General features: G+C 35.9%; 1 protein-coding gene across 1 annotated transcript in view; it reads left to right on the forward strand.

Annotated features, from left to right (window-relative positions):
* Positions 1-26618, forward strand: part of INTS7 (integrator complex subunit 7) — a 75633-nt gene that overhangs the window by 2933 nt on the left and 46082 nt on the right. The window contains exons 2-7 of the mRNA XM_021007846.2: positions 3389-3518; positions 7992-8138; positions 11350-11487; positions 12865-12911; positions 20594-20793; positions 23402-23524. Of these exons, the coding sequence (XP_020863505.1) occupies positions 3389-3518; positions 7992-8138; positions 11350-11487; positions 12865-12911; positions 20594-20793; positions 23402-23524 (785 nt within the window). The remainder of the gene's footprint in view (positions 1-3388; positions 3519-7991; positions 8139-11349; positions 11488-12864; positions 12912-20593; positions 20794-23401; positions 23525-26618) is intronic.

A 26618-nucleotide genomic window follows, 5' to 3' on the forward strand; every position in this document is an offset into this window, starting at 1 on the left:
AAAGGAAGTGGAGGCAATAGTAAGTAAACTTTTATTAAGAGCCTGCTACTTGCCAGGCACTGTGTGCTAAGCATTGGGGATATAAATGCAGAAAAAGACAGTCCTTGTACTCAAGAAGCTTACAGTTACAAAACAGCACACAAGAGGAAACTGAAAAGGCGGCCCATGATTTTATGGATTGTTTTCTTCCAGTTTCTGTCTCATACTGTTGTTAACAGAAATGGATTTTTAATTCTTTGTTAGATAATCTGCATACTAATATGTTCAAAGACTGTTAGAGCTAGTGGGGACCTTATAAACCAGAGATGAAGGAAATGAAGCTTGTTAGTATAGTATCCAACCTTTTTTTTTAACTAGTATATTTTAAAGGTACTATATGACTGAGTAAATCATTAATTTAATCTAGATATTTTACCAGCTCTTTTGAAGAATTGACAGGATCATAGATACTTCCCTATTTTAAAGATTACTTAATAACCTGGGCCATTTTTTCCAATAACATAAGACTTTATATACTATCATAAATAATTGAAATTTTATAGTTTTCTGTTTACTGTATGACAACTTAAAACAAAATTGGTTTATATTTCATTAAAATCTGCTGTAGTATTTAGGAGGCAGTGCAGCATAATAAGCGGATAGATGTCTGACTTGCAATCAAAAAGACCAGGGTTTGAATTCTGCCTCACACTAATCTTAGATTAGTCACTTCACTTCTTTCAGCCTCCCTCATTTGTAAAATCTCCCAAACTGTTATAAGACTCAAATGAGGAAATGTATGTAAAGCACTGTATGTTATTAGTAAAGGATATCAAGCTTTGAGAAACTCAGGTTTCTTAATATGCCGAGTTCAGCATCTGTCAACCAAAAAGCATTCAGTAAGTGCCTCTTATGTGCCAGACACTTTGCTAGCATTGGGAGTGTGAAAGACAAAAATGATGCAGTTACTGCCCTCAGGGAGCCTACATTCTATTGAAAATACATAAACAAATAGTTAAGTTGGAGGTAATTGACTGGGCTAGAGACAGCCTAATTTGGGAGGGGGAGGGGAATAAGGAAAAATAGTGGTAGGAGTAGTGCTTGAGCTCAACTTTTAAGGAAACTTGGAATTCTAAGAGGCATAGTTGAGAAAGGAGGGTATTCTAGGTGTGTGAATGGGGAAAGCCTATAACAGATGGCTGCAGGAACTTGTCTTCTCCATGCTCTTAGGAATTTTCCTCCCCTGTACTTTTCCTTTTCCACTTGAAGCCCTACCAACAGCTCTATTAGGACTTCACCTGTCACTACTCTTGGTTTCTCACCAGTATTAGTTGGTCAAGGCCAGTGGTAAATGAGAGAGAAAAACGGAACCTTGAGATACAGATGGGTCTTGTTAAGTCTGCATCTCTCTAGCCCTTGTTTCCTTTACCTTTTGCCCTCATTCCTAGTCTGTTCATTGTCATTCCAGCTTGATTTGGTAGTTAGAAGAAGGGATGGGCAGATCCCCAGCTGGCAGCTACCATAACACTCCTTATGCCACCCTACCTCCTACCCACACCCTGGCCAGTTTTGACCCTGTAGCACCCCTTGGGGCAGGAAAGAGAAGATCCCTCTTTACTTATATTTCCAACTCCTACTACTGTCTAGCTCTAGGGTGGGCAACCCTGTGGCCTTGAGACCATGTAAGGCCTTTTAGATTCTTAAGTGCAGCCTTTTGACTGAAGCCAAATTTTGTAGAACAAAGTGGCTTTTTACCTTTCTCAGAACCTGGGCTGAGTTTTCACTCATCACACCACCTCTAACCCATCCATTTTAGGATCATAGACTTGAAGCTGGAATCAACCCTAGATGTCATGTTACCACTCCTTTGTTTACAGATATGGAAACTTATTTCCAGAAAGGTTGTGCTTTTTCAACGTCTTGCAAGTATTATGTATCCGAGTGGACCATCTCTACAACCACCCCAGTATTTGCCGTTTTCACATAACACTTCTCTAAATTTTGACTAGGAAGGAAGTGAGGGAGATAAATACCTAAGGTATATTCCGTGACCACCATTTATTAGGCTGCTTTGGGAGAAAATTTCAGATTCATGATGGGGTAAAGAGATTATTGTGGACCTTACTAACATTTATAATGCTATTTTTATGGGGAAATAAGGTCTAAGCATGTGAATTACTAACATTATAACCAGGCTGTCAATTAGGTAATCATACCTGTGTACCCTACGTTTGTTTTGTAGTTCTAGCTATTACCTTTAAAAAGAGACAGCTGATAAGCTTTCTGAATAGCTGTTACTACACAAGACATTTCCCTTCTCCCAGTCTTAGTTTCCTCATCTATAAAATGGACTCAGTTATCCTTCCAGAGTATTCCTCAACTCATGGGATCCTTATGAGAAAAGCACTTTGCAAACCTTAAAGGATTATATAAATGTGATGTTTGGTACATGGATAAATGGCACATGTAATTGTCCTGGTCAAGGTTTATAGATCACATAGTGATTGGTCAAAATAACAGGAGGCTATTCTTTATCTAGTGGTATTGAGTTGCAGTAAAAGTGGAAGCATTTGAATAAGGTATTGATGAAAATGCCATAGGAGGAACCCAGAGTTTTAAAAACAAATGTTAAAAATTGTTTTTACATGCAACTAGGACATAAAACATACAGGCAGTGGGGTATAGAAATCTATCTTTCCCTACAGGAAGATAGAAGGGGAAGGGAATAAGAGAGGGGGGGGTTGATAGAAGGGAGGACTGATTGGGGGAAGGGGTATTCAGAATGCCGGCCATCTAAGGGGGCAGCTAGGTGGCAAAGTGGATAGAGCACCGGCCCTGAAGTCAGGAGTACCTGAGTTAAAATTCGGCCTCAGACCAAACACTTGACACTTACTAACTGTGTGACCCTGGGCAAGTCACTTAACCCCAATTGCCTAAAAGAAGAAAAAAAAGAAAAGAAAAAAAAGAATGCATGCCATCTTGGGGTAGGAGGAGGGGAGAGATGGGAGAAAATTTGGAACTCAAAATCTTGTGAAAGTGAATGTTGAAAACAAAAAATAAATTAATTTTTAAAAAAAGAAAAAAATTAAAAAGAAAATACCATAGGAAAGAATTCTTAAAAACAATTCTTTGTTTCCATTTTATTGTACTGTCTTCATCTGTTGATGAATGGCTATTTCCAAATAGTTCTCATTGACAGATTTTTCAGGAAAACTTTAGAATTTTTTTCCATTTAAATATTCATGATGATTTAAAACCTCTGCTTTACAGTACAAGTTATTAATATGTTACTATAGCTATTAATATCTTAATGTACATTTAATAATATACAGACCCTTTGGGGCCCAAATTTGAAAAGTACGTTTAACATTGCAAAGTGTATACCTTCCCTGTTGTTGCTTTTTAAAAGGGCTGAGATCTGGCAAACTTGGAGAGCAGTGTGAAGCAGTTGTACGATTTCCTAGACTCTTTCAAAAGTATCCATTCCCTATTCTCATCAATTCTGCATTCCTAAAGCTGGCTGATGTTTTCAGAGTTGGGTAAGTCTAATATATGCCCTTTCTAAAATATCAGTGTTCTAAAGTTAACTGATTTTCATTTGAGAGAGTGGCCTCTTTTTCTCTGTCTTGGGGTTTCTTTTCTTGCTATAGTCTCTGTTGTCTGATGTACTTTTTGTTTGTATGTTTTTCTGATTTACACTCATAGTTTGAATTATCATCTTCTTGCAGATGACTTCCAAATCTACATATTTAGCCTTTGTCTTCAAAGCTCTGCCATTGGGCATTGAGAGGCATAATGGTATAAAGGCCAAGAAGATCTGCTTCAATTCTGCCTCATTTACTAGGTGTTTGTGCTGGGGCAAATTATTTAACCTTTTCTAGATTAATTTTCCTTTCCAGAAAAATGGTGATAGTCATAACTGTATCTCACCAGGTTGTTAGGATGATGAAAGGAGGTTTTATATATATATACACACACACACACACATATATATGTGTGTGTATATATAAAACATTTTGAAAACCTTAAAGTGGTCTGTAAATGTCAGTTATTATTATTGTTATGACATTCCATTTCCCACCTCTAGGCCTTGGTACAGGCTGTCCCCCATGCTTGGAATGTTCTCTATCCATACCCCTGCCTCTTGAAACCTCTAGTTTCCGTCAAAACTTAGTTCAAGTGTCATGTCCTGCACTAAATTTTTCTTGATTTCCCAAGTTGTTAGAACTTCTTTACTCTCTTACTACTTTTTTATTTGTTGTATATATTTTGTATTTTCTTAGCTGTGTGCATGTTGTTTCTTCCAGAGTTATATAAAGTTTTGAAGGCAAGGATGATTTACTTTTATTTTGGTCCCAAGTACCTAATACATACTAGGTGCTGAATGAATTCTTTTTTTTTTCTTTTGGCTAGGCAGTGAAGTTAAGTGACTTGCTCAGGATCCTACAGCTAGTAAGTGTCATGTGTCTGAGATGGGATTTGAACTCAGGTCATCCTGAATCCAGGGCTGGTGCTCTATGCACTGCCTGAATACCCCTGAATGAATTCTGAATAAATGCTTCCTAAACTGAATTAAACCAACCTTCCTCTCCAACCTCCATACTAGATATTTTTACTTTTATTCAGTTAATGTCAAAAAAGGGTACACAGCTGTTATTACCTCACCATGATTCCCATTAGAATTTTCCTTCTGAATAAAATATAAAACATGATAGGAAACATAAACTTAAAATTCATATACATATATAAAGTCAATATCTATCTATTTAAAAAAACCAATAAAAGCAAATATTTAAAGCAATTCTAAAGGGTCAGCAAAGAAAAGTTACTTCTTGGATTAAAAAAAAGAAAGACCAAAATAATTAAGATCATTCACAGAATTTTAAAGGAATTGGGTCCAACCTATAATCAAACCTGAGAAATAGTCATCTAATGTTTGCTTAAAGCTGTCTAGTAAAGAAGAACCCTCTGTTTCCCAAAGCAACCCATTCTAGATTTGGACAATTCTGATTGCTAAAAATTTTTTCTTGGTGTCAGGTCTAAATTTGCCTCTTTGCAGTGTCCACCCATTGCTCATAATTCTTCCATCTTGGGCAAAACAAGTCTAAATTCCTTTTCTAGACATAGATTGCACATAAATTGGATAGAGCTCAGGACATGTAATCAGGAAAACTTGAGTTCACTTCTGGCCTCAGACATTTGCTAGTTGTGTGGCTCTGGGCAAGTCACTTCTTTGCCTCAGTTTCATCATCTGTGAAACACTAGGGCATAGTACCCCAGACGTATTGCTTCCTTATTCCTGGAGGCTCTCTCTTTAATACATCCCAATATCACATTAACTTTTTTGACTGCCACATCTCTCTTTGCAGTCATTGAAATTGAAGTACACTAAAATCCCCCTAGATCTTGGGAGTGTTTTTTGTCTTTATACCCTCAGAGCCTAGCCCAATGCCTAGCACAAAATAAATGCTTACTAACTGCTTATTGAATTGAAGCAAATTGGATCTTTTTTGATGCCTTCCCCATATTATGCTTGTGAAATTGATCTTTTTTTTTTTAAATTACCCAAGTGTAAGACTTTACATTTACTGTCAGTAAGTTTCATTCTGTTAGATTTAGTCCAGTGCTCTTGCCTGTTAGGCCTTATGGAATCCCAACTCTGTGTTAGCTATTTCTCCCAGTTGTGTGTCATCTGCAGATATGATGAGTGTACCATCTACTCCTTTATCCAAGCTATTGATAAAAATGCTAAACAGCATAGGATAAAGCACACATCCTTGGAGCATTCTGCTGATTACATCCAGCCACGTTGGCTTCTGACCATGTTGTACCTAGGCATACAGATCTGGTGCTGAAAAAGGTGCCAAAAGCCATCCGAGCCCCTCGTTAACTACTATTATATGAATTTAGCCATTCAGTTAGTTCTGTTGCCATCTAATTGTATATCATTGTCTAGTCCACATCTCGCCATCTTTTCCTTAAGAATGGTAGAAGATACTGCTGCAATCTACTTTTCCAGTGTTTTAGCCAAACTAGGCTACTAGCTGTTCTCCAAACTCCCAATTCTATCTCTTGCCTCTATGCATTTGCACAAACCACCTCACCCTTCCAGGCCTCTGCCTTTCAGCATCCTTAATTTTCTTCCAAACTTATCTCATGTTCTATCTCTACTTTGCAAACACTTTCTCCCTTCTCTCATTTTTCTAGACTATCTTGTTTGATCTTACGCTTAACCCCTTTACTCCCTACCTCGTACTACACCTTTTCTATTTACTTTTTTTGCATGCCATTATAGATTTTAGTTCCAAGTGAAGTTTGTTTTGTTTTTGTCTTTGTATTACTAGCAAAGTTCTTTATACATGGTAGTAGTTGCTTGCTTAATGTTTATTGAAATTGTGAAATTGTACTCCACTTAGCTTAGTTTAGACTTTTTTAATAAAAGATAAGGAGCCCAGTTCTCATAGAATTAAAGTAACTTGACCAAAATCACATTAGTGATTAGTATCAGAACTGACACCAGAATCTAATTCTTCTGATTCCTAACTGAATGCTTTTTACTGCTGTTTCATACTTCTACTTTTGTACCCTAAAATAGGCATAAATGTTCCATGCATATTGGTTGTAGAAGAGTTCTTAATGTATTATAAAAATGAAAATATAGTACATAAATTCTTTGTTCTACTACTTTTTAAATTTTAGCCATCTAAAAAACTAATATGCTGCCTTTAGTAAACATGAATTAGATCCTCTTCTCCCCTTCCTCTTATACCATACTTTGAAGGAAAAAATGTGTCACAAAAACAACTTGAGGTGGTATGGGAATGATTGGACAATCATCTTTCTGATTATTTATATGTATGTATGTGTAAATATATGTTTATATGGATATATATACACATACATATGCATATATAATACACATATGCATATTTATCAGTTACATTTTGGGAGGAACACTAACTGGCATAATTCTCCTTCCTCCATGAATCACTACCCTTGTGGAGCCATGGGTTAGAAAGGTATCGAAAGTGAATTTTGGAGAATATAACCAACTCCATCTTGTTCTGTATCAGCCATTCTTGGTATGTGACCTTTGATGAACTGCAACACCAGCTGCAACAATTGCTGTCCTTCAGTGTTTTCTCTCCTCCTCTTATCAGTACACGACTTAGTAGCTGAAGGTGGCGTATTCCAGAGTCCTTGGAATGTCCTTCGCCCTTGTCTAGTCTAATGGAGAATTCTCTTTGATTTAGTGAAACTAGCTATATTAAGAAAATAAATTCCCTTACCTCTTTACTGCAACAAATGACATATATTTTCCTTTAACAAGTATTCTACACATCCAAAGAAAGAACTATGGAAGTCGAATTGCTGTCACTTATTTTTACCTCCTGTTGAGTTTTGTTTCATCTTTCTGATGGTTCCTCCTATTGGTTTTAATTTTTACTTACAACTTCGCTAATGTGAAAATATGTTTAATGGGTATGTAAAGCCTATATCAGATTGTGGGCTGTCTTGGGGAGGGAGGGGGAGAAAAATTTTCAACTCAAAAGAATATGGAAGTGATTGTTGATAAATCAAAACAAATTAATAAAATTGAAAAAAAAATTGAAAAAAAATAAAAACAAGTATTCTATTTTTCTTGTATGTCCAACCACATTTTGATGAATAGCCATCTTGCTGTTTTCTTTGTTTCATATAACGCATAAATATTGCTTACTGAGTTGTGAATGGTGCATTCCCTATCAATTGTTGGTGGAAAATGACACACTCAGTGTAATAAAGCCTTTTTCCTGATTTTGTCTGGCTTATTGGCTTTAGGTAGTTGAATTCATAAGAAAATTCATGCCACAAAGAAAGTAAGTGGGTCACTGTTAGTACTCCCTACTCACTTTCCTTTAATGATGAGTCAAAACAATAGGTTAAAAATGGAGAATAAGAGATTATGTATTGATCCTTGTTATTACTATTTTAAGCAGACAGAATTTTTCATCTATTTTTCTTCTTTTTAGAAACAACTTCCTCAGGCTATGTGTACTTAAAGTCACTCAACAAAGTGAAAAGCATTTGGAGAAGATTCTGAATGTGGATGAGTTTGTGAAGAGGATCTTTTCTGTGATTCATAGCAATGACCCTGTGGCAAGAGCTATTACTCTCCGGTATGGTAGTTTCACTTTGCATCTAACATTATTCACAAGATGAAATTCTTTATCTGTTTAAAACAAGGAAGCTAGAGTATTATTTCGTTGTGGGTTTTAGGAATTTATTTGTGAGATTAAAGTTCAAATAATGAGGAAGACAGACGAATAATCTATAGCTCCTAATAGATGAGGATTTGTATCCTATAATTTTTATCTAAATAGTAGCATAAAATTTGCATGTGTGTGACACATGCATATATATATATATATATGTATATGTATGTATGTATTTTTTATACAGATATTCTGGTTAGATGAATCAATTTATTATTGTTTCATTATTAAATAACAAGAAGTAACACCTAAACTGTTCTCTGAAGGCCCAGTCTTTTCATTTAAAGTTGCGTGCTTCCTTAAGCTTGTAATTACTATTTCAAGTTGCTATGTAGATCTGACCTTTGATCCATTAAAAAAGACTCTTGGTATTTGTGCTCCAGTATTGACTTGTAATACACTTCCTTTGATCATGAAGTTAGAATCATGTTGCTTTAAAAGGTAAAACTTAGGTCTCTAGCTTATAGATGATGTAATAATCTAAAACCACTGTTGAAATGAAGCAAATCATATTGCTGTTTTATAAGCTTAAACACATGTGAAAACAAGTCATACTGTAGTTCATAAAATCATAGATGCTTAAGAATTGGATGGGACATTAGAGAGAAACTTTCCTTTCCTTCCAGAGCAGAAACCTATTCTGCAACATGGCAATGATCATCCAGCTTCTAAGCACATCTTTTTAGTGAGGGGGTGCTTCCTATCCTTGTGAGGTAGGCTCCTCCATTTTTGAATGGCTCTAAGAGATAGAAAATTCTACTGTATGTTGACTTTACATCTGTCTTCCTGTGACTTTCACCCATTGGATTAACTCTAATCCCTCTTTTACCTGACAGACTTTCACGTATCTTAATGTGACTCTAATGGGTTCCCCCATCTTGTCTTCAGATCACTCAGCCCCAATTCATCTCAGTTGTTCCTGTATAAACAGAGTTTCCAGACTCTTCACCTTTCTAGTAGCCTTCCTCTGTACACTTGTCCAGTGTGTCTGTGTTTCTGGACCCAGTTCTCCACAAAGTTTTCAAATTTTAGGTCGTTCTGAAGATATAAATAATGTTTTTATTTAATGGGGGGGGGAGTGAGGTTTTATTTTTTTTTAATAGCAGCTCATATAAGCAAGAGAGCAAGGCCTTTCCTGCCTCCACATTTTTACCTGGTTAATTTTTTTTCATTGATTTATTCAACAGTGTACTCTTTTAAAGGCGATACAAGTGATTTACAGTTCCAATGAGGAAAAGCAGAAATTGGCTAAAGAGACTGTGGATACACAGAGGATTCAACTATCTAACTTAGAAATCTAAAAAAAATATACAGAGGGTGGAAGCAGAGGTGTCAAGTCACAGAGGGCATGTGCAAAAGCATAGCGCTTTTCTGTCAGAATATGTTGTTAGGAGAACTAAACGTCAGAATGAGCAGAGTCTTTCAGGCAAACTGCAGACAACCAGGAATGTTCTTTAGCTATATTGGGAAAAAGAAGAGAATTATCATACACATCCCACTCCCTATTTTTCCCTTTTTAAACTCTGCTGATTTCATCAGCTCTCATAGATTTAACTCTCACATCTACTTATCCAGTCCTTAGCTTCTTCCTGAGCTATCATCTTTTTTTTTTGGTGAGGTAATAAGGGTTCTGACTTGGCCAAGGTCACACAGCTAGTAAGTATTAAGTGTCTGAGGCCAGATTTGAACTCAGGTCCGTCTGACTCCAGGGCCAATGCTCTATGCGCCACCTCGTTGTCCCCTTGAGCTATGTTTTTGAAACTCCAAATACCTGCTGGACATATCTCTGTCCCATAGACTTCTCAAACTCAGCTTGTCCAAATTGAATTCTTTCTTTCCCTTAAACCCAGTTCTCTTCCTGACTTCTCTCAGTCAAGTGTACCACCACTATATGCTTTACACGTGGTAACCACTTAATGAATAAAGTGCTTTTTCATTCATTCATTCTTCAGTCACCTCTCTTCAAAAGCTAAAAATCATCATTGGCTTTATTTTCTCACTATTCTTTCTCCACGTCCAGTCAATGCTAATCTTTGTAGATTCAACCTCTATAACATCTTGTACATCTGTTCCCTTTTCTCCATTCTTATCATAGCCACCTTGATTCATGCCTTTATTACCTTTCACCTGGATTTTTTCAGTAGCCTTCTAATTGGTCTTCTTGTATCCCAGACTCTCCCCTCTCCAACCTATCCTTTATACAGGTGCCAAATTGATTGTCCTAAAGCACCAATCCTGTCACTTGCCTGCTAAAGAAGTTAAATCAACAAACATTGTTAAATGTCTATTATACGTCAGGCACTATGCTAAGTGCTGGGAATACATGTACAAGCAGAAGGGAAAGCAGTCCTTCCTTTCAACGAGCTTAAAAAGAAAAGTAGTCCAGGACTGGAGTGAGTTTCCAGATATACTGTGGCATAGCAGACAACATTTCACAAAGTGGAGATCTGTAGTGCAGCTTGGAGAGGAGTGAAGACATGATTGTCCTGGGCCTTTCCTTAAAGTGCAGGTTCTAAGAGGAACCAGCCAATCAGAGGGAGAGGCTGCAGGGCTGGAGAATACATCCAATGTAAGAAGCAGTCTAAAGATGGAATGAGTTTCATTTGCTCTTCCACGATGAGGAGACAAAGTACTGTGCAAAGTCAAGAGTGCAGCCTGGAGAGGAATGAAATCGCATTAATAAAGAAGCTTCAGTGTCTCCCTGTTATAGGCATTCTTAGGGGTCTGTGATGTGGACGGGATAAAAAATTACATCTTTATTTTCATTATTTAAAAATGTATTTAATACAGCTGACTCCTGAGATCTTTCAAAAATTTTCTTTTTCCTACCATGTATCAGATAAAGTAACATCTCAAGGCATATTATAGAAATATTGGAATTTCACAGCATAATTTTCATAACAAAAGTTTATATACATATATATATACATACATATATATATGCATATATATACACATATATACACATACACACACATACATACTTTTTTTTTTTCAGTTTTGGTCTATAAAAGTACTTACCTGTTCTAATTTTTGTTAATAAAGCTTAACTTGCCCCTCCCTTTTTTTTTTAGCTCTGAATTTACCTTATCTCCTTTTCTTGGGATTGCTATAGGATGTTGGGAAGTTTGGCATCCATCATTCCTGAGAGGAAGAACGCTCATCATAGTATTCGTCAGAGTCTGGATTCACATGATAATGTGGAAGTTGAAGCTGCTGTGTTTGCTGCTGCTAATTTCTCTGCACAGTCCAAGTAAGTGCATACTTCTAACATCTAGATTCCCAAGTATGTTTCAATGAGTGACCATTCAGTGTCTGTCAAGCACCTAGTAAATGCCCAGTTGCCCCGCTCTTAGGAATACAAAAGAAGTATAAAACAGGGTCTCCTCCCTGAAGGAGCATATGGTCTAGTTGGGGAGAAAAGATTAACATACGTGATGAAATGGAGGAAAAATTCAGTACCAAACTGTGTTGTGAATGTATGCAGTAGACATACAAAGAGAGGTAGAAAGACTTCATGAAAGAATCAAAGCTTCTTCCACTGAAGAGAGAGCCTGTCTTCAGTGAATATTAACCCTTTATTCCTTCCATTTCATTCCAAACTTTTTGTTTTAAAATAAATTTTATTCGTGCTTTTGTGTTTTGTACATAATTTCTGGAAATATCATTTCCCCCACCAAAAAAAAATTGAACTTTCCCTTTCAATAAACAGCTTATTTCTTATTTTAAACAGAAATATTAATGCCAGTGTTGACTGCTTTCAAGAACAGTACCTTTCTGAAGACTTGTTAAAGCAACTTGCTAAACCATGTAGTGGTGTGAATCAAATTTTCATTTTATTTTTATTAAAAGTTCTTTAAAGGTTGCAGAGTGCTTCATATGTGTTATTTCATTTGCTCTTCGTAATAACCCTATGAAGAAGCTGCTGTTATCTCATTTTGTAGATGATGAAACCAAGGCTGACAGAGTTTTAGTGAGCATCTGAGGTGGGACTGGGCCCTTTCCCTTAAACCTCTGTGGATTTATCACAGTCTCACTTGTGTTATAGTTGTTATGTGTCTTATTATATCCCTGTTAGACTGCAAGCTCCTTGGGAACAGGGGCTTTTTTTTTTTAATTCCCAGTACCTGTAACTCTGGCTTGCACAATGTAGATACTTGAATAAATGTTTGTTGAATGAAATTGACCTAGTGAGAGTGAAAATTCTAAGACGGAGAGGAAAGGAGGTCATTTCATTAAGGGACTAGAAAATAGTGTGAAATTTAGCACGAATTTAGAATTAAAGAACCTTTATTTGAATCTTCTCCCAGCTGCTTGTTATTATTTAGATGACCAAAGACAAATCATGTAGTCTCTCCAAGCTTTCAGATTTTTTTCATCTGTTAAATGAGAGGGTTGGACTAGATGATTTGTTAGCTCCCTTCCAGTTCTGTGATGCTAGTCCACATTTTCTGGGCTTGAAAACTCTTGCATACTATCATATAAGACTTACTAAGGTTAGCTTTGGGGGATTTCTTAGAGATCACCAGTTGTTTTGGGTGATCTGTGAGGTCATTTCTTTTCAGTCCTTTGAAAACTTTGGTGACTTTAACTAAAGGTGTCTTTAAATATCTGTTTCCTCTTTCCATAGGGATTTTGCTGCAGGAATCTGTAACAAAATCAGTGAAATGATTCAAGGTACGTAAGTTCTATTTAGTAATAAGAAACAAGTGAGTTTTTCTTTATATTCACTTTATGCCCTATTGAGTTAATTAGAATAGTTTAATTATGTATTGTAGTTGTATCATACATATGCATGCACTTGGCTAAAAAAAGATGGAGGAAAAATGATTCAAATAGCACTGACAGTTTTGCACACCAATTCACTCTGTGAACATATACCTCAGAGCAAGTATGAGATGGGAGATAACAATAGCATTTATATAGGTTAAATCATTTGAGATGTGAATCTACTGTTTGCTTAGTAGATACCTCTCATAGGGTGAGCATCTTATCCCATTGAGCATAATTCTAGAATATCTTCTTTATCATACCTAGCAACAGTCCATTCTATTTATGATAGTTGAACTAATGAGAGGGACGACCTTATTTGGTCTTCCTAACTTTCCCGATCAGTTAGAAAGCCTCTGCTATGTTTTCTTTGTCTTCTTTATGTCCTCATTTGTCTTATACTTAATAGGAAGGAACAATTATATAATAGTATCATCACTCTCTAATATAATCACATTCATGTACCAAGCCCTTTCGAGAGTGTTTTTCCATATGTTTACTAGGAATGTATATGTATAACCTGTATCAGATTGCACGCTGTCTTGGGGAGAGAGGTGGGAAGAGAGGGGGAGAAAAATTTTAAACTCAAAAACTTATGGAAGTGATTGTTGATAAATCAAAATAAAAAAAGAATCAAAATTTTAAAAAAGGATATTTTTCCCCTTATCATCAGTTTTTGTACTAGCTAAATCTTTACCTATTTTTTTTCTGTTTGAGTAGAAGTTCTTACTTCTACCTATTCCTAATCAGTAGCTTCACTGAGTGTAGTGAAAATATGGAAAATAAAATTTACATTCAATTATTTCCATAGTCACTATCTCAGATCCATCTGCTTTTTGATATGGGCGTCCTTCTTTTAAAAGACCCTAGAATCTCTCCATCTACATATTTTAAAGATAGTATGCTATCATGGGTGATTAAAGGAATTTTCAAGGATAATTTTAATTACAGGTGATTTTACACTGACTTTAGAACCTGATCGTAACATAAGATTTAACTCCACAGTATATGCTTTTAAACTGTCATTAACAATAAAAACATGTGCTTACTTTGTGTCAACAGTGCGGAAAAAATCACCTTTTTTCATATTTGGGAGGTGACCCCACAGCCATCATTTGATAGAACTTGGGTTGTGCTCATCAACAATAAAAGTAAAGTTTATCTCCCTTTAGACCCATGATAACTTTGTATACTTGATTTAAGGAAAATATTTTTAGGCCATTGTGGCCTTGGTCTTGTTCTTTCCTTGAACATGAAAAATGTTGCTCAGAAGAGAGAATTTAGGAGACAAGGAAGCAGATGGGATGATTTTATTATTATCTCATTAAAGAGATTGTGCACACACACACACACACACACACACATATACATAGTATATGGCTTTGTATATAGGGTTTTTTTTTATTCTTTGTGTGTGTGTGGTAACTAGAGTAAAAGCAAGAAATATGGTATTCCTCAGCCAAATTTATTCTTATGTTAAAAGTAACATTATATTGTGGGTTAGTATTATAGTGTCTTAACATTTTCATTTAATCCTCACACCTAATGAGTTAACTAGTGCAAGTATTATTAATTCTATTTTAGTGATGAAAGAAATGAGTTTAGTTGAACTTCACACAACTAGTAGGCAAAGCTGGGGTTCCAATACACATATTCTTACTCAACCCAAATGACCAAAAAAGACAAGTAGAGTTAATGATGTTTGACCAAGTTTCTTTCAGATCAGAAGATATTAAGAGATAAGGAAAGATGTTATAGTATGCAATATGTTTAGCATAAAATGAAATTGTATCACTTTTGAATGTAGATATATATACCTGATGATTATGTAGCAAAATTCACAATGGACAATCTTATAAGAACTAGATTTTTAGAAAGTAGATTTCACTGTAACAAATATATAATGTACCTTTTTATAGGTAATCTACCTTTTTATTCTAGCCTTCTCTACGCTTGTACAAAATTGATGACATGCTAGGCCACAAAGAAAATGTGTGCAAATTCAGAAAAATGAGATGCTATACGCAACCTTAAATGTACAAACCACAGTGCATTCAAACGAGTAATAAATAATGCTATAGTTAGTAAAAGACATAAGCTTCTCCTCTTCTGCCCCCCCAAAAATTTTTAATCACCTTGGACATAATTACTAGGTAAAAAGGGACATTTTTAAAACATTAACAGATTACATCAAAAGTAATAGAAGTGTAGATGCTGTAAGGCACAGTTAAGATCTGACCAAAGTAGGTACTCAAAAGGAAATTCACAGCTTTACATGCCCATAGTAATAAGTAAAAGAAAACATTAACAAATTGAGTTTGCATCTAAAAATTTAGAAAAGGAACTAACCAGCAAAACACCATAACTAAGAAATGAACAAGATCAGGGCAGAGGTTTCTATGACATTCTGTGGAAGAGAGTGCTGGCCTTGGAAACAGGAAGGAAGTGTTGCACTTATGATGAAAAGAGCCCTGGCTCTGGAGTCAGGACCTGGTTCAGATCTGATGCTTACTATTTGAAAGACCTTAGACAAGTCCTTCAAGGTCCTGGCGCCTCCTTGTCCTCATTTGTAAAATGAGATTGTTAGATTAGATGGCCTCTGCTAGCTCCATATCTGGATTCAGTTCTCAGGTCTGCTTCTTCCGGCCTTTGTGATCTGGAACAAATCAGATTCTGTGAGCTTCAGTTGCTTCATCTATAAAATAAAAGGGTTTGGGAACCATGTGATTGGCAAGGTGACAGAGTAACTGTTTTCTATAAAACTCTGCATTCCAAATACAAAAAAGAAAGGAATTTACACTAAATATGGAGTAGCTAAAGGCAAATCCACAAATGTAATACAAAAAACCTTCATGAAATAAGATGAGCAACTGTAATACTTACACTTGCACCTAATGTGGTATATCCACCACAGCCCTTATGCTGAGCATAGCCAGTGCAAGTAACCTCACAGGCTTTTACTTCAGGCTCTGAATGGGCACCATTTCCTTACCTCAAAATATATGGCAGATGTAGATTCAGCCAACCACTTTGAAGGAAGGAGAAAACGACTGGAGGAGGGCAGTGAGAGGTTTAGTTGGCTGGGTGAAATGGTGCTTCCTTTCCTAACAGAAGGGTGATTATCTACCTAGCTGAAGTCTTCTCCCCAGCAAGTTTCCTGCCCTCTCCGCTGTTATTATGACCACCACCATCTGCCTCCTCCATTTCTACTCAGATACTGCTGGAGAAAATCATCCACAAATGTGGATTTGTGTCCACTACAAATACACAATAATTTCAAATTGGGCCTTCACTGTCCCATGGTAATCCTTTTACTGTTTTGACTCCATTGTATAGGAGATATGTCCATACCTTATAGGATCTCCTAAAGCCTCTTCTCACCCTCTCAGTAGAAAACCTCCCTTGGTACTTTACTGAGAAAACTGAGGCATTCACAGGGACCTCTATAAAACCCTTTGACATTACTCATTCTTTGGACTGATTCTCCCTGTTTTCAGACTCCCAATCTACTAAAAATGCATTCATATCTTCCCCTGAAAAAACCCTCACTTGCGTCCTCTCTCCAGCTCTCTTGCTGTTTCTTTCCTTTTAGAGTTACCAGTGATTTCTTAATTGTTGATTCCAAAGGTCTTTTTTCAGTCCTCATCTACATCCTTTCTACAGCATTTGACACTGTTGATCACGCTGTCCTGATAAATACTGTCCTTTCTGAGTTTTTGTGATACTGCTTTCTTCTAGTTTTCTTCCTACTTATCTTTTCATTCCTTCATAGTTTTCTCTGCTGGATCACCATAGTTTGCCCATTAACAGAGTTAGCTAGTTGGTACAGTGCCCAGATTGCTAGACCTGGAGTCAGGAAGATCCTAATTCAAATCCTGCCTCAACAGTATGACCCTGAGCAAGCCACATAACTTATGTCTACCTCAGTTTCTTCATCCATAAAATGGGATCAACAATATCACCTTCCCCGCCCCAGGTTATCTTGAGGATAAATGAGATCGTATTTGTGAAGTGCTATATAAATGCTAATAATTATTACTCCTGAGGCACTGTCCTGGGCTTCCTTCTCTTTAATTCTCCATCTAGGTGAACTCAGTGGTTGGAATGCAGTCCCTCCTTACTTCTACCCCTTCTGAATCCCTAGCTTACTTCAGAGCTGAGCTTATATACCCTACATACATGAAGTACTACCTGATACCTTCCCATTATTTCTGAAATTACTGTCTGTATACACATATATACACACTATACACACTATATCTATATGAAATATACACACACAATCTATCTCATATATATATATGTATATGTGTATATATGTACATATACACACAACACATACACATACATATATACCACTTATATATATTTCCTGAGATCCAGTGTGAGGAGCTCGTATAGAAGAGGACTGTTGTGGTTTTGTCTTTGTATCCCCAGTGCCTATGCTTGGCACATAGTAAACTCTTTTTAAATGCATGTTGGTTAAATGATTGATAGAAGTATATTTGAGACTGTGAGCTAATATTACATAGACTGGAAAAATGCTACAGCTATTTTCTTTATAAGTAGGCTTTAAAATAGAGATAGCTACTCTCCCTTACTCTCTTTAACATAGGAAAAAAACAAGCATTTATTAAGTACCTGCTCTGTGCCAAGTGCTTTACAAATATCTCATTTAATCCTGACAACAACCCTGTGGTAGGTGTTACCCCTTTTTACAGTTAGGGAAATTGAGTTAAACTAGTGACTTGCCCAGAAGCTAGTTAAATGCCTGAGACTGAGTTTGAACCCAGGTCTTTCTGACTCCAAGCTCAGTGCTCTATCAGAGCATCACCTAACTATTCCTAAGATTTCTAATGTAGTGTTAGAAATCTTAGCAGTCACAATTGGTTGGGGGGTGGGGGGAGGAATTAAGCTTTGGCACTGAAGAAGTTAAAGATTCTCTATTTACAATGCTCACAATTGCATACATAGGAAACTTAAGACATTCAATGATAAAAACAATGTAGGTAATAAATAATTTAGGTAATGTAGCAAGATATAAGATAAAACCACACAGATGTTTATTTCTGTAGATCAGTGTCGAGACTCAAAAGAAACTGATAACGTAATATTCTTTATCAAATATTTTAGCATCGATTTATAAAACATATTAGACCTGTAGATATACAACTTCAAAATGATTCTGCCAGAAATCAAGAACTGAACAAATAAACATCTGTACATAGTAAGATAGAGCAAATATATGAATGCCAACACTTCACAAACTAACTTACTGATTTAATATAACACATTGCATTACATAAATAATAAGATTATTTCATAAAATTATAAAGTCAAAATTCACTTGGAAAAATAATATCAAGAAGAATCATAACAAAACAAGAGGAGCAATGGGGAGGAGTGTAGGCTAGCACTATTACATGTGAAAATGTACCATAAAAATTTTTTTATAACTATCTGGTACTGAAAGAAAAATAAAGGAGTAGATCAGTAGATTAGAATAGAGACTCCAAAATAGAACCCTGTGAATAAAAAATTGTATATGATAAACACATACTTTTGAAAACATTGTTTGGTTGTTTTTCAGTTGTGTCTGCCTCTTTGTGACTCCATTTGGGGTTTTCTTGGCACAGATACTGGAATGGTTTGCCGTTTCCTTCTCCAGCTCATTTGATAGATGAGGAACTAACACAGACAGAATTGAATGACTTGCCCAGGGTCATACAGCTAATTAGCGGCTAAGGCCAGATTTGAACTTAGGACAATTCCAGGCCCGGCACTCTATCCACCAAGCCATTTAGCTGCCCTTCTAAAAACATTAGGGAAATTGAATATTCAATGAAAACTCTCTGAAAACTGTGTAGTTTCTATAACAGTGGATTTGGATCCATAACCAGAACTATATTCACATATATTTCAAGTTTTGAAAAAAGGAGTTATAAAGCAACAGTCATCAAAACCATCTGGTATTGGTTAAAGATTAGGTAGAGGAATCAATGGAACAGACTAGATAAGGGAGACTCAGAAACAAGGGAATTCAGTAACCCAGTGTTTGATAAAGAGGAAAACATAAATTACCTTGCGAAAAGCTCCATATTTGATAAAAATGCTGGGAAAACTAGAAAGCAGTCAGGTGAGATTAGGCGTAGACCAACATTTTGCACCACCCTCTACTATACATTCTAAATAGATATGTGACCTTAATATTAAAGATCGTACTAGAAAAAAAATTAGAAGAGATACATATACCTCTCATAGCTATAAGTAGGGAGATGTCGTTTTAGCAAAACAATGGATAGAGGCAGTTACAGAAGATCAAACAGAACTTTGATAGTGCTGAAAAGCTGCTGCACAGATGGTAATGCATCAAGGATAAGAAGGGAAATGGTCAAATGGGGGGAAAATCTTTGTATCACAGTTCTCTAATAAAGGTTTGGTATCCAAGATATATCAATCACACACACATACACACACACACAAAGACTGATAGCCATTCTCCAGTAGATAAGTGGTCAAAGGATATGAACAGTTCTCAAAAGAATTGCAAAGTGTTCACAACCACATGAAAAAAAAATATTCCAAATCACTGATAGTAAGAGAAATGCACATCAAAACAACCCTGAGGTTTACCTTACATCTTGCCAATTAACAAAAATGACAGAAATTGGCAACAGTGTTGGAAAGGTTGTGAAAAGATAGGCCCACTGATACATTTTTTGAAGCTGTTAAGTGGTATAAACATGTTGGAAAGCAATTTGGGATTATGCAAATAAAGTGACTAAAATGTCCAAAAGATTCTCTTGCTAGGTTTATAACCCAAGGAAGCCATCCATAAGAAAAAAGTTCCCATATAATCCAAAATATTTGTAACAGCACTTGTGTTAACTAAGAATTGTAAACAAAGTAGATGTGCGTCAGTTGGAGAAATAGCTAAACAAATTGTGGTACATGAATGTGATGAAATATGACTGTGTTGTAAGAAATGATGTATGTCATGCATAACAGAGAAGCATGGAAAGATCTATATGCACTGATGCCAAGTGAAGTAAGCAGAACCAAGAAAACAAGACTGTATAGTGTAAATGGAAATGACACTGAAAAAAAGTAAATGAAACAAAATTATAAATATCAAGTAGTACTCGAATGAAGAGAAAGGAGAAGACACTCTGAATCTACCCCTTTGTTGTGAAGGAAGGGAACAGAGGGGAGAGAGGGATCCACAAGTATCACATGTTGAATATGTACTGACTTTTTTTTCCTCTCAAAAAATACTATTTTTCGTATGTGATGGCTCTTGGGGAGGAAGAGAGCGATATATGGGATGTTAAGGTGAGATAAGAAACAGAAAATGTCAGTAAACACTTTTTTTAAATAAAAAAGAAAGGAAAACAGAACCACAGATCACACTGGCTAGACTTAGAAAGGGGTGTAGAACAAAAGCCTTTTCTTTCTTTGTTGTTTATCAATTTTGTTTTACCCCCTTATGTTTACCTGTGTTTTTTTGACTGTTTAATGGTGTATGAATTACTTTGAACAAGCAATAATTTTGGTTATCTGGGAGCTGCAACATTTCTTTTTGCATCTAGGTTTAGCCACACCAGTAGACTTGAAACTGAAATTGATCCCCATATTGCAACACATGCATCATGATGCAAGCCTGGCTTCCAGTGCTCGACAACTCCTGCAACAGCTGGTCACATCCTATCCCTCCACCAAGATGGTCATTGTTACACTGCACACTTTTACCCTGCTTGCTGCGTCATCTTTGGTTGATACTCCGAAGCAGGTAATTTTAATTTTCTTCATTAAACAAGTCTTTTTTTCAGGCACTTAAAACTAATAAATGTGTTCCCACCTCATAAATACAATAAAAATAAGCATTTCAGTTTTGATGACTCTTTAAAAGCTGCATTCTCTGGAAGATAGTAGTTAAACCTCCATATATTTGCTCTTTACTTCATTGTAGTTGTTGTACCAATATTTGTAAATCCTTAAGATAAAATAAGTAGTAGTAGTTTCACATCTGGTCATTTGAAAGCCATTCATTACCAGCTGAAACATTTTTATTTCTCTTGTGGCTATAAGGAAGCCATCCTGAAAGATGGTCTGTTTCTCCTTTGCATATGCAAGACCTTTAATCTTGCAGTTACTTAATGTCTGTTATGGGGAAGTTAAAAAGTTTGAATAAGATTCATAGTTTTTATTTACTTTATGAAAGCCCATAATTTGGGGGGGCGGTACGATATTGGTAGAGATGGGACTATCCAAATTGCAAGTGTATTATGTAGGCCTTTATCTACATATGGTCAGTTATAATACTGCCTTTGTATTTATTCACTACCAAGGCATCTTTCTACCCAACTAATTCCTCCAAACAAGTTTCAGGGGCCATAGATCAGGTCTGGGTCAGGGAACTCTGACCCCCTGTCACTTCTTCACGTCTTTTCTTCCCCCTCAAGCATACAAATACCTGACTCTTGCCTTTTCCTTTATTGTCCTAGTCTCATAGCTTAGTTATGTTTCTCATACACAAGCTCCTCTGTTTTAACCAACTTCCTCCTCTTCTGTTTTCAAACTTTTGAGTGCTACTTCATAGAAATTTCTCTGCTGCCCCAGTTTTCATGTATCTATTTTTTTGTTCCATTTGTGAGCCAGAGAACATTTCTAGTTGTGACTGATAAGGAAACAGTGTTTCCATGAATATTAGTAAATTATTATTATTCATTTTTCCTACTGTTCTTATCAGTCATTAAAACTTCTATACTTTTATGTAGTCCTTAATAACAGATATTGCAATTACAAGCTTAAGTTTTTCTGCATTAATTACATGTTAAGCTAGTAACTTCCTTTTTTAGAGTCACCTTAAACTCCTTGCTAGGATTTTAAAGCACCCCAGTCTCATCAGAAACACATTTACAAACCAACCTCTAAAGTGTGAGTTTAAGTTGGTTCTCATTATTTTCTGTTTCAAAAAGAAATTCAGTCTCCAAATTCCTGGTTGGAAGGGGACACCCCATTCCACAATGACTAGCAGTAATTTCTAGAGCTCTTAAAAATGCCCAGAAATCCTCTTTAAATACTGTGAGTTTCCATTTACTCCTCATCTACCTCTAATTAAAGCTGCTTTTACTCATTTACTAGCATTCAGAAATTTTTAAAAGCTGTTTTGTTCAGTTTTATTATGCTTTTGATTAATCAGTAGCATGGCAAAATTATGTTTATGTTTCATAGCAAACATACACTGTTAAATCTATATCATGAATTAGATGTTTTTGTGTAACCATGGAAATTAACTACTATTTACAGTAAGGCTTCTGTGGAAACTTATATTTTGATTTTTAAACTAATTAATTAAACAAATGAACTTTTAGAACAACCTACAGGCATACCTCCTTTTATTGGCCTTTGCTGTATTGTCCTTCATAGATACTGCGTTTTGTGTTGTTGTTTTTTTTTTACAAATTGAAAGTGTGGAAACCCTGCATCGAGCAAATCTTGTGATGCCATTTTTTCCAACAGCACATGCTCACTTTGTGTCTCTTTGTCACATTTAGGTAATTCTCGCAGTATTTTAGACTTTTTCATTGCTTTTATGTCTGTTAGGGTGATCTGTGTGATCGGTGGTCTTTGATGTTACTATTATAATTGTTTTGGGGTGCCACAGACACCACCCACATAAGATAATGAACTTAATAAATGTGTGTGTTCTGACTGCTGTACCTATTGGCTGTTCCCTTGTATCTCTCTCCCTCTCCTTGGGCCTGCATATTCCCTGAGACACAACAATATTGGAACTACGCCAGTTAATAACCCTAAAATGGACTTTAGATCTTCAAGTGAAAGGAAAGGGTCAGTCGATGGCAGACTTCATTGTTATCTTATTTTAAGAAATTGCCACGGCCACCCCAGCCTTTAGCAGCCACCCACCGTGATCAGTTAGCAGCCATCAGCAATGAGGCAAGACCCTCCATCAGCAAAAAGATTACGATTTGCTGAAGGCTCAGATGATAGTGATCATTTCTTAGCAATAAAGTATATTTTATTAAGGTATTTACATTGTTTTTTTAGATATAATACTATTGTACACTTAATAGACTACAGTATAGCATAAACATAACTTTTATATGTACTGGGAAACCAAACAATTCATGTGATTTGCTTTATTATATTTGTTTTCTTGTGGTGGTCTAGAACTGAACCCAAAATATCTCTAAGGTCTGCCTGTGTTTATAAGTTAATGAAATCTCTATTGCCTTGTGCATGAAAAAAATACAAAATGTTTTATTAAAAGATGTCTTGGTAATTTATAAATTATTCCATCAGTTCTCAAATAAAATTTTTAAGCCCTAATTTGAGTTATATTGTTTATGAATGATAACTTCCCTCCTTTATAGATTCAGCTCCTATTACAATACTTGAAGAATGATCCGAGGAAAGCAGTAAAGAGACTTGCTATTGAGGACTTGAAGTTACTTGCAAATAAAACACCACATACATGGAGCAAAGAGAACATCCAGGTATGTAAACTGTAAGCATCAATATTTTTGCATGCTTTAAATGTGATTTAAAATGTGGTTGGGGCCACAGTTTTGTTCTTTGTTTCTTTTTCGAGTAATACAGTCTCAGTGATCAGTGTTCTAAGTTAATAATCTACATTTGTGATAGAAATTGATAATTCAGTAGATCTAAATCAGACTCTTTTATTAAGTGTTAAGGTATATCTTCATTTGTGAATTTAACATATGGCCAGGATTCAAGATCTAAAAAATACTTGGTTTTACAGCACCAAGTTTCTGATGCTGACCCCTTCTTCCCAGTCTCCATCTGAACCACTTACCAGTGACATAAAGATGATGTCTATTTTTCTATTTTCCTATAAACTTCCTGCTGCAGTTTGCATTTGTCATTCTTTTTAGTGTTGGGCAGTAGCTATGTTTTTTCCTTTATCTTTTCCTTCTTGTTCAAATTCAGGAAAAATGTAGTCACTAACATTTTTCCATCCCTGCCCAGGAGACGTTATTTTTCCTTTTCATGGAGAGATGTTCTAGAATTTTCTGTTGCTTTTTAATAATAGTAAACTTCACTTTCAGGTTTTCTTAAAAATCTTAATTATGTAGTCTTTATTTCTAGCTTTTCGTATGTTATCAGATTATAGACTTATCCCACTGAAAATTATATATTCATCATAAAGAATGCTGAAATTTAATTAACCAGATATAATTATTTAGTTATTTTCTTTAAATTCTGAGGGAATTGATTTTTATATTTCATGAACAAAATTTTCATCCTCATGCCACTTGGCTGTCTTTATTTTAGACTAAACCTAAAGCAAGTTCAAAGACTTAAGAATGCAGTGAGCACACATAAAAGATAAAAACTGATTAAGTCAGATGCTAAATCAAAGATTAAAAGAAACAATTTAAAGAATGAAAACCTTAAGGGGCAGCTAGGTGGCGCAGTGCATAGAGCACCTGCCCTGAAGTCAGGAGGACCTGAGTTCAGGTTTGGCCTCAGACCAAACACTTGACACTCACTAGCTGTGTGACCCTGGGCAAGTTACTTAACCCCAATTGCCTAAAAAAATAAAAAATTTTAAAAAAAAAGAATGAAAACTTTAAACCAATACCCAACTTCTCCTGAAGAATCATCATAGCTGGGAAAACATTCCATAGAGGTGTGAAGCAAGGTGAAGGTTTTAACATGGACTTCTCTTGGGCTAGTATTTTATACTGCAAGCATCAGAGAAGCATGATCACCCTGCCTTCCTAAAGGACCAGTCCATGCTGAATAAAAGAGCACTGTTCCTATAGCAGCCCTTAAACTGAGAGCAACAGAACTACCATTTTTAAAAAATACCTTTTGTGGAAAGCTTTTGTCTTTATATCACCTAGGTTTACCACTATTTCACTATCTCTCCCGCTCTCAGAGAGCTGTCCCTTATAACAAAGAATTTTTTAAAAAATAAAGAGTAGGAGAAAACATTCATCACAGCTGATCAGTACATTGAAAAACAAATCTTTATTCTTTTTACCTAAGTGCCTCCATTTTGTATGTAGGAATCCAATTTACCCAATTATTACTTGGGAAGTAGTACAGTTAGAATAATACTTAACTCTTTTTGTTCCCTGTCTTGGGTTCTCTCAGCCTAATACAGCGATGAGAAACGAATAGGTCTTTTTGGGGAGATCCCCATACTATAAAGATAATTCCTCACCTTTATATAGGGCTTGGTGTATAGTTAGAAGCATATTGTATATTTTTCACACCTATGTATAAGAGTATTCTTTACCAAATAAGGAATAAAAGCAATTTTAGAAGATAAATTAGGTAACTCAGATTAAATAGAACTGAAAAGGTCTTATACAAAATTAGATAAAAAGGAAAATAAAGTGCAAAATATATGATCCTATGAACCTGTGATGTAGGTAGTATAGGTGTTACTGTCCCTATTTTAAAGACAAGGATATTAAGCTTCTTATTGAATTTAAGTGACTTGCTTATAGTCACGTAGTTATTAAGTGTGTAAAGCAGAACTGGAACCCATATCTCTTGACTCTCTTACCATTAAAACCATTTACCAACATAACGCTTTTTTTTTGTTTTGGTTTTGGTTGTTTTGGTTGGGCAGTGGGGTTAAGTGACTTGCCCAGGGTCACACAGCTAGTAAGTGTTATGTGTCTGAGGCCGGATTTGAACTCAAGTCCTCCTGAATCCAGGGCCAGTGCTTTGTCCACTTCCCACCTGGCTGCCCCAACATAACACTCTTAACATTATACTTAGACGCTGCCTCTCTGTACTATTGATTATATCAGGCTAGTTTAATGTATTTGTTAAGTAACTTTTAATGAGTCCACTAACTCTAACCCCATTGGCTTGAAAGACTTCATGTATTCTTTCAAAAGAGAGCAGCTTGCTTCTTAGTAAGATAAATGAGGACTGCTGACTTGCTCCTTTCTCTTTTTCTTAAATACTGAGTAGCAGTATGCATATAAAAACAAATGTACTAGTGCATTGAAGGCTAAAATTATAATTTTAAATTTAAACTAATAATTGGGGTGAAATTTGTTCACATTGTTGAAGATAGCCTCAGATTTGACTTTGCCTTTTTTGACTTATGTGTTTACTAGATTAAATCTTAGTCAATCAGCAGGCATTTAGTAAGTGTAAACTATGTGCTAGGTAGGCACTACCCTAAATGCTGGATAGATTAAAAAAAGGCAGAAGACAGTCTTTACTTTCAAGGAAACTCAGTCTATGAAAGAGACAACATGAAATAGCTATGTACAAACAGCTATATACAGAACAAATTGGAAATAATCAACAGAGGGGAGGTGCTAGCATTGTGGGAGATTGGGATCAGCTTCTTATAGAAAATGGGATTTTAGTTGGGACCTTGAAGGAAGCTGTGACCTGAGGTGAGGAAGGAGAGAGTTCTGGGCATGGGGGACAGCCAGTGAAAATGTCATAGTCAGGAAATGAAGTGTCTTATGTGAGGAACTGCAAAGAGGCCAGTGTTACTGGATCATGGAGTGAAGTAAGAAGACTGGAAAGGCAGAAAATGGCCTGGTTATGAAGGACTGTGAACACCAGAAAATTATCTGTTTGATTTTG

This window comes from Phascolarctos cinereus, unplaced genomic scaffold (assembly GCF_003287225.1).
Source record: "Phascolarctos cinereus isolate Bilbo 61053 unplaced genomic scaffold, phaCin_HiC Scaffold_5;HRSCAF=322, whole genome shotgun sequence".
In the NCBI taxonomy this organism is placed as follows: Eukaryota; Metazoa; Chordata; class Mammalia; order Diprotodontia; family Phascolarctidae; genus Phascolarctos; species Phascolarctos cinereus.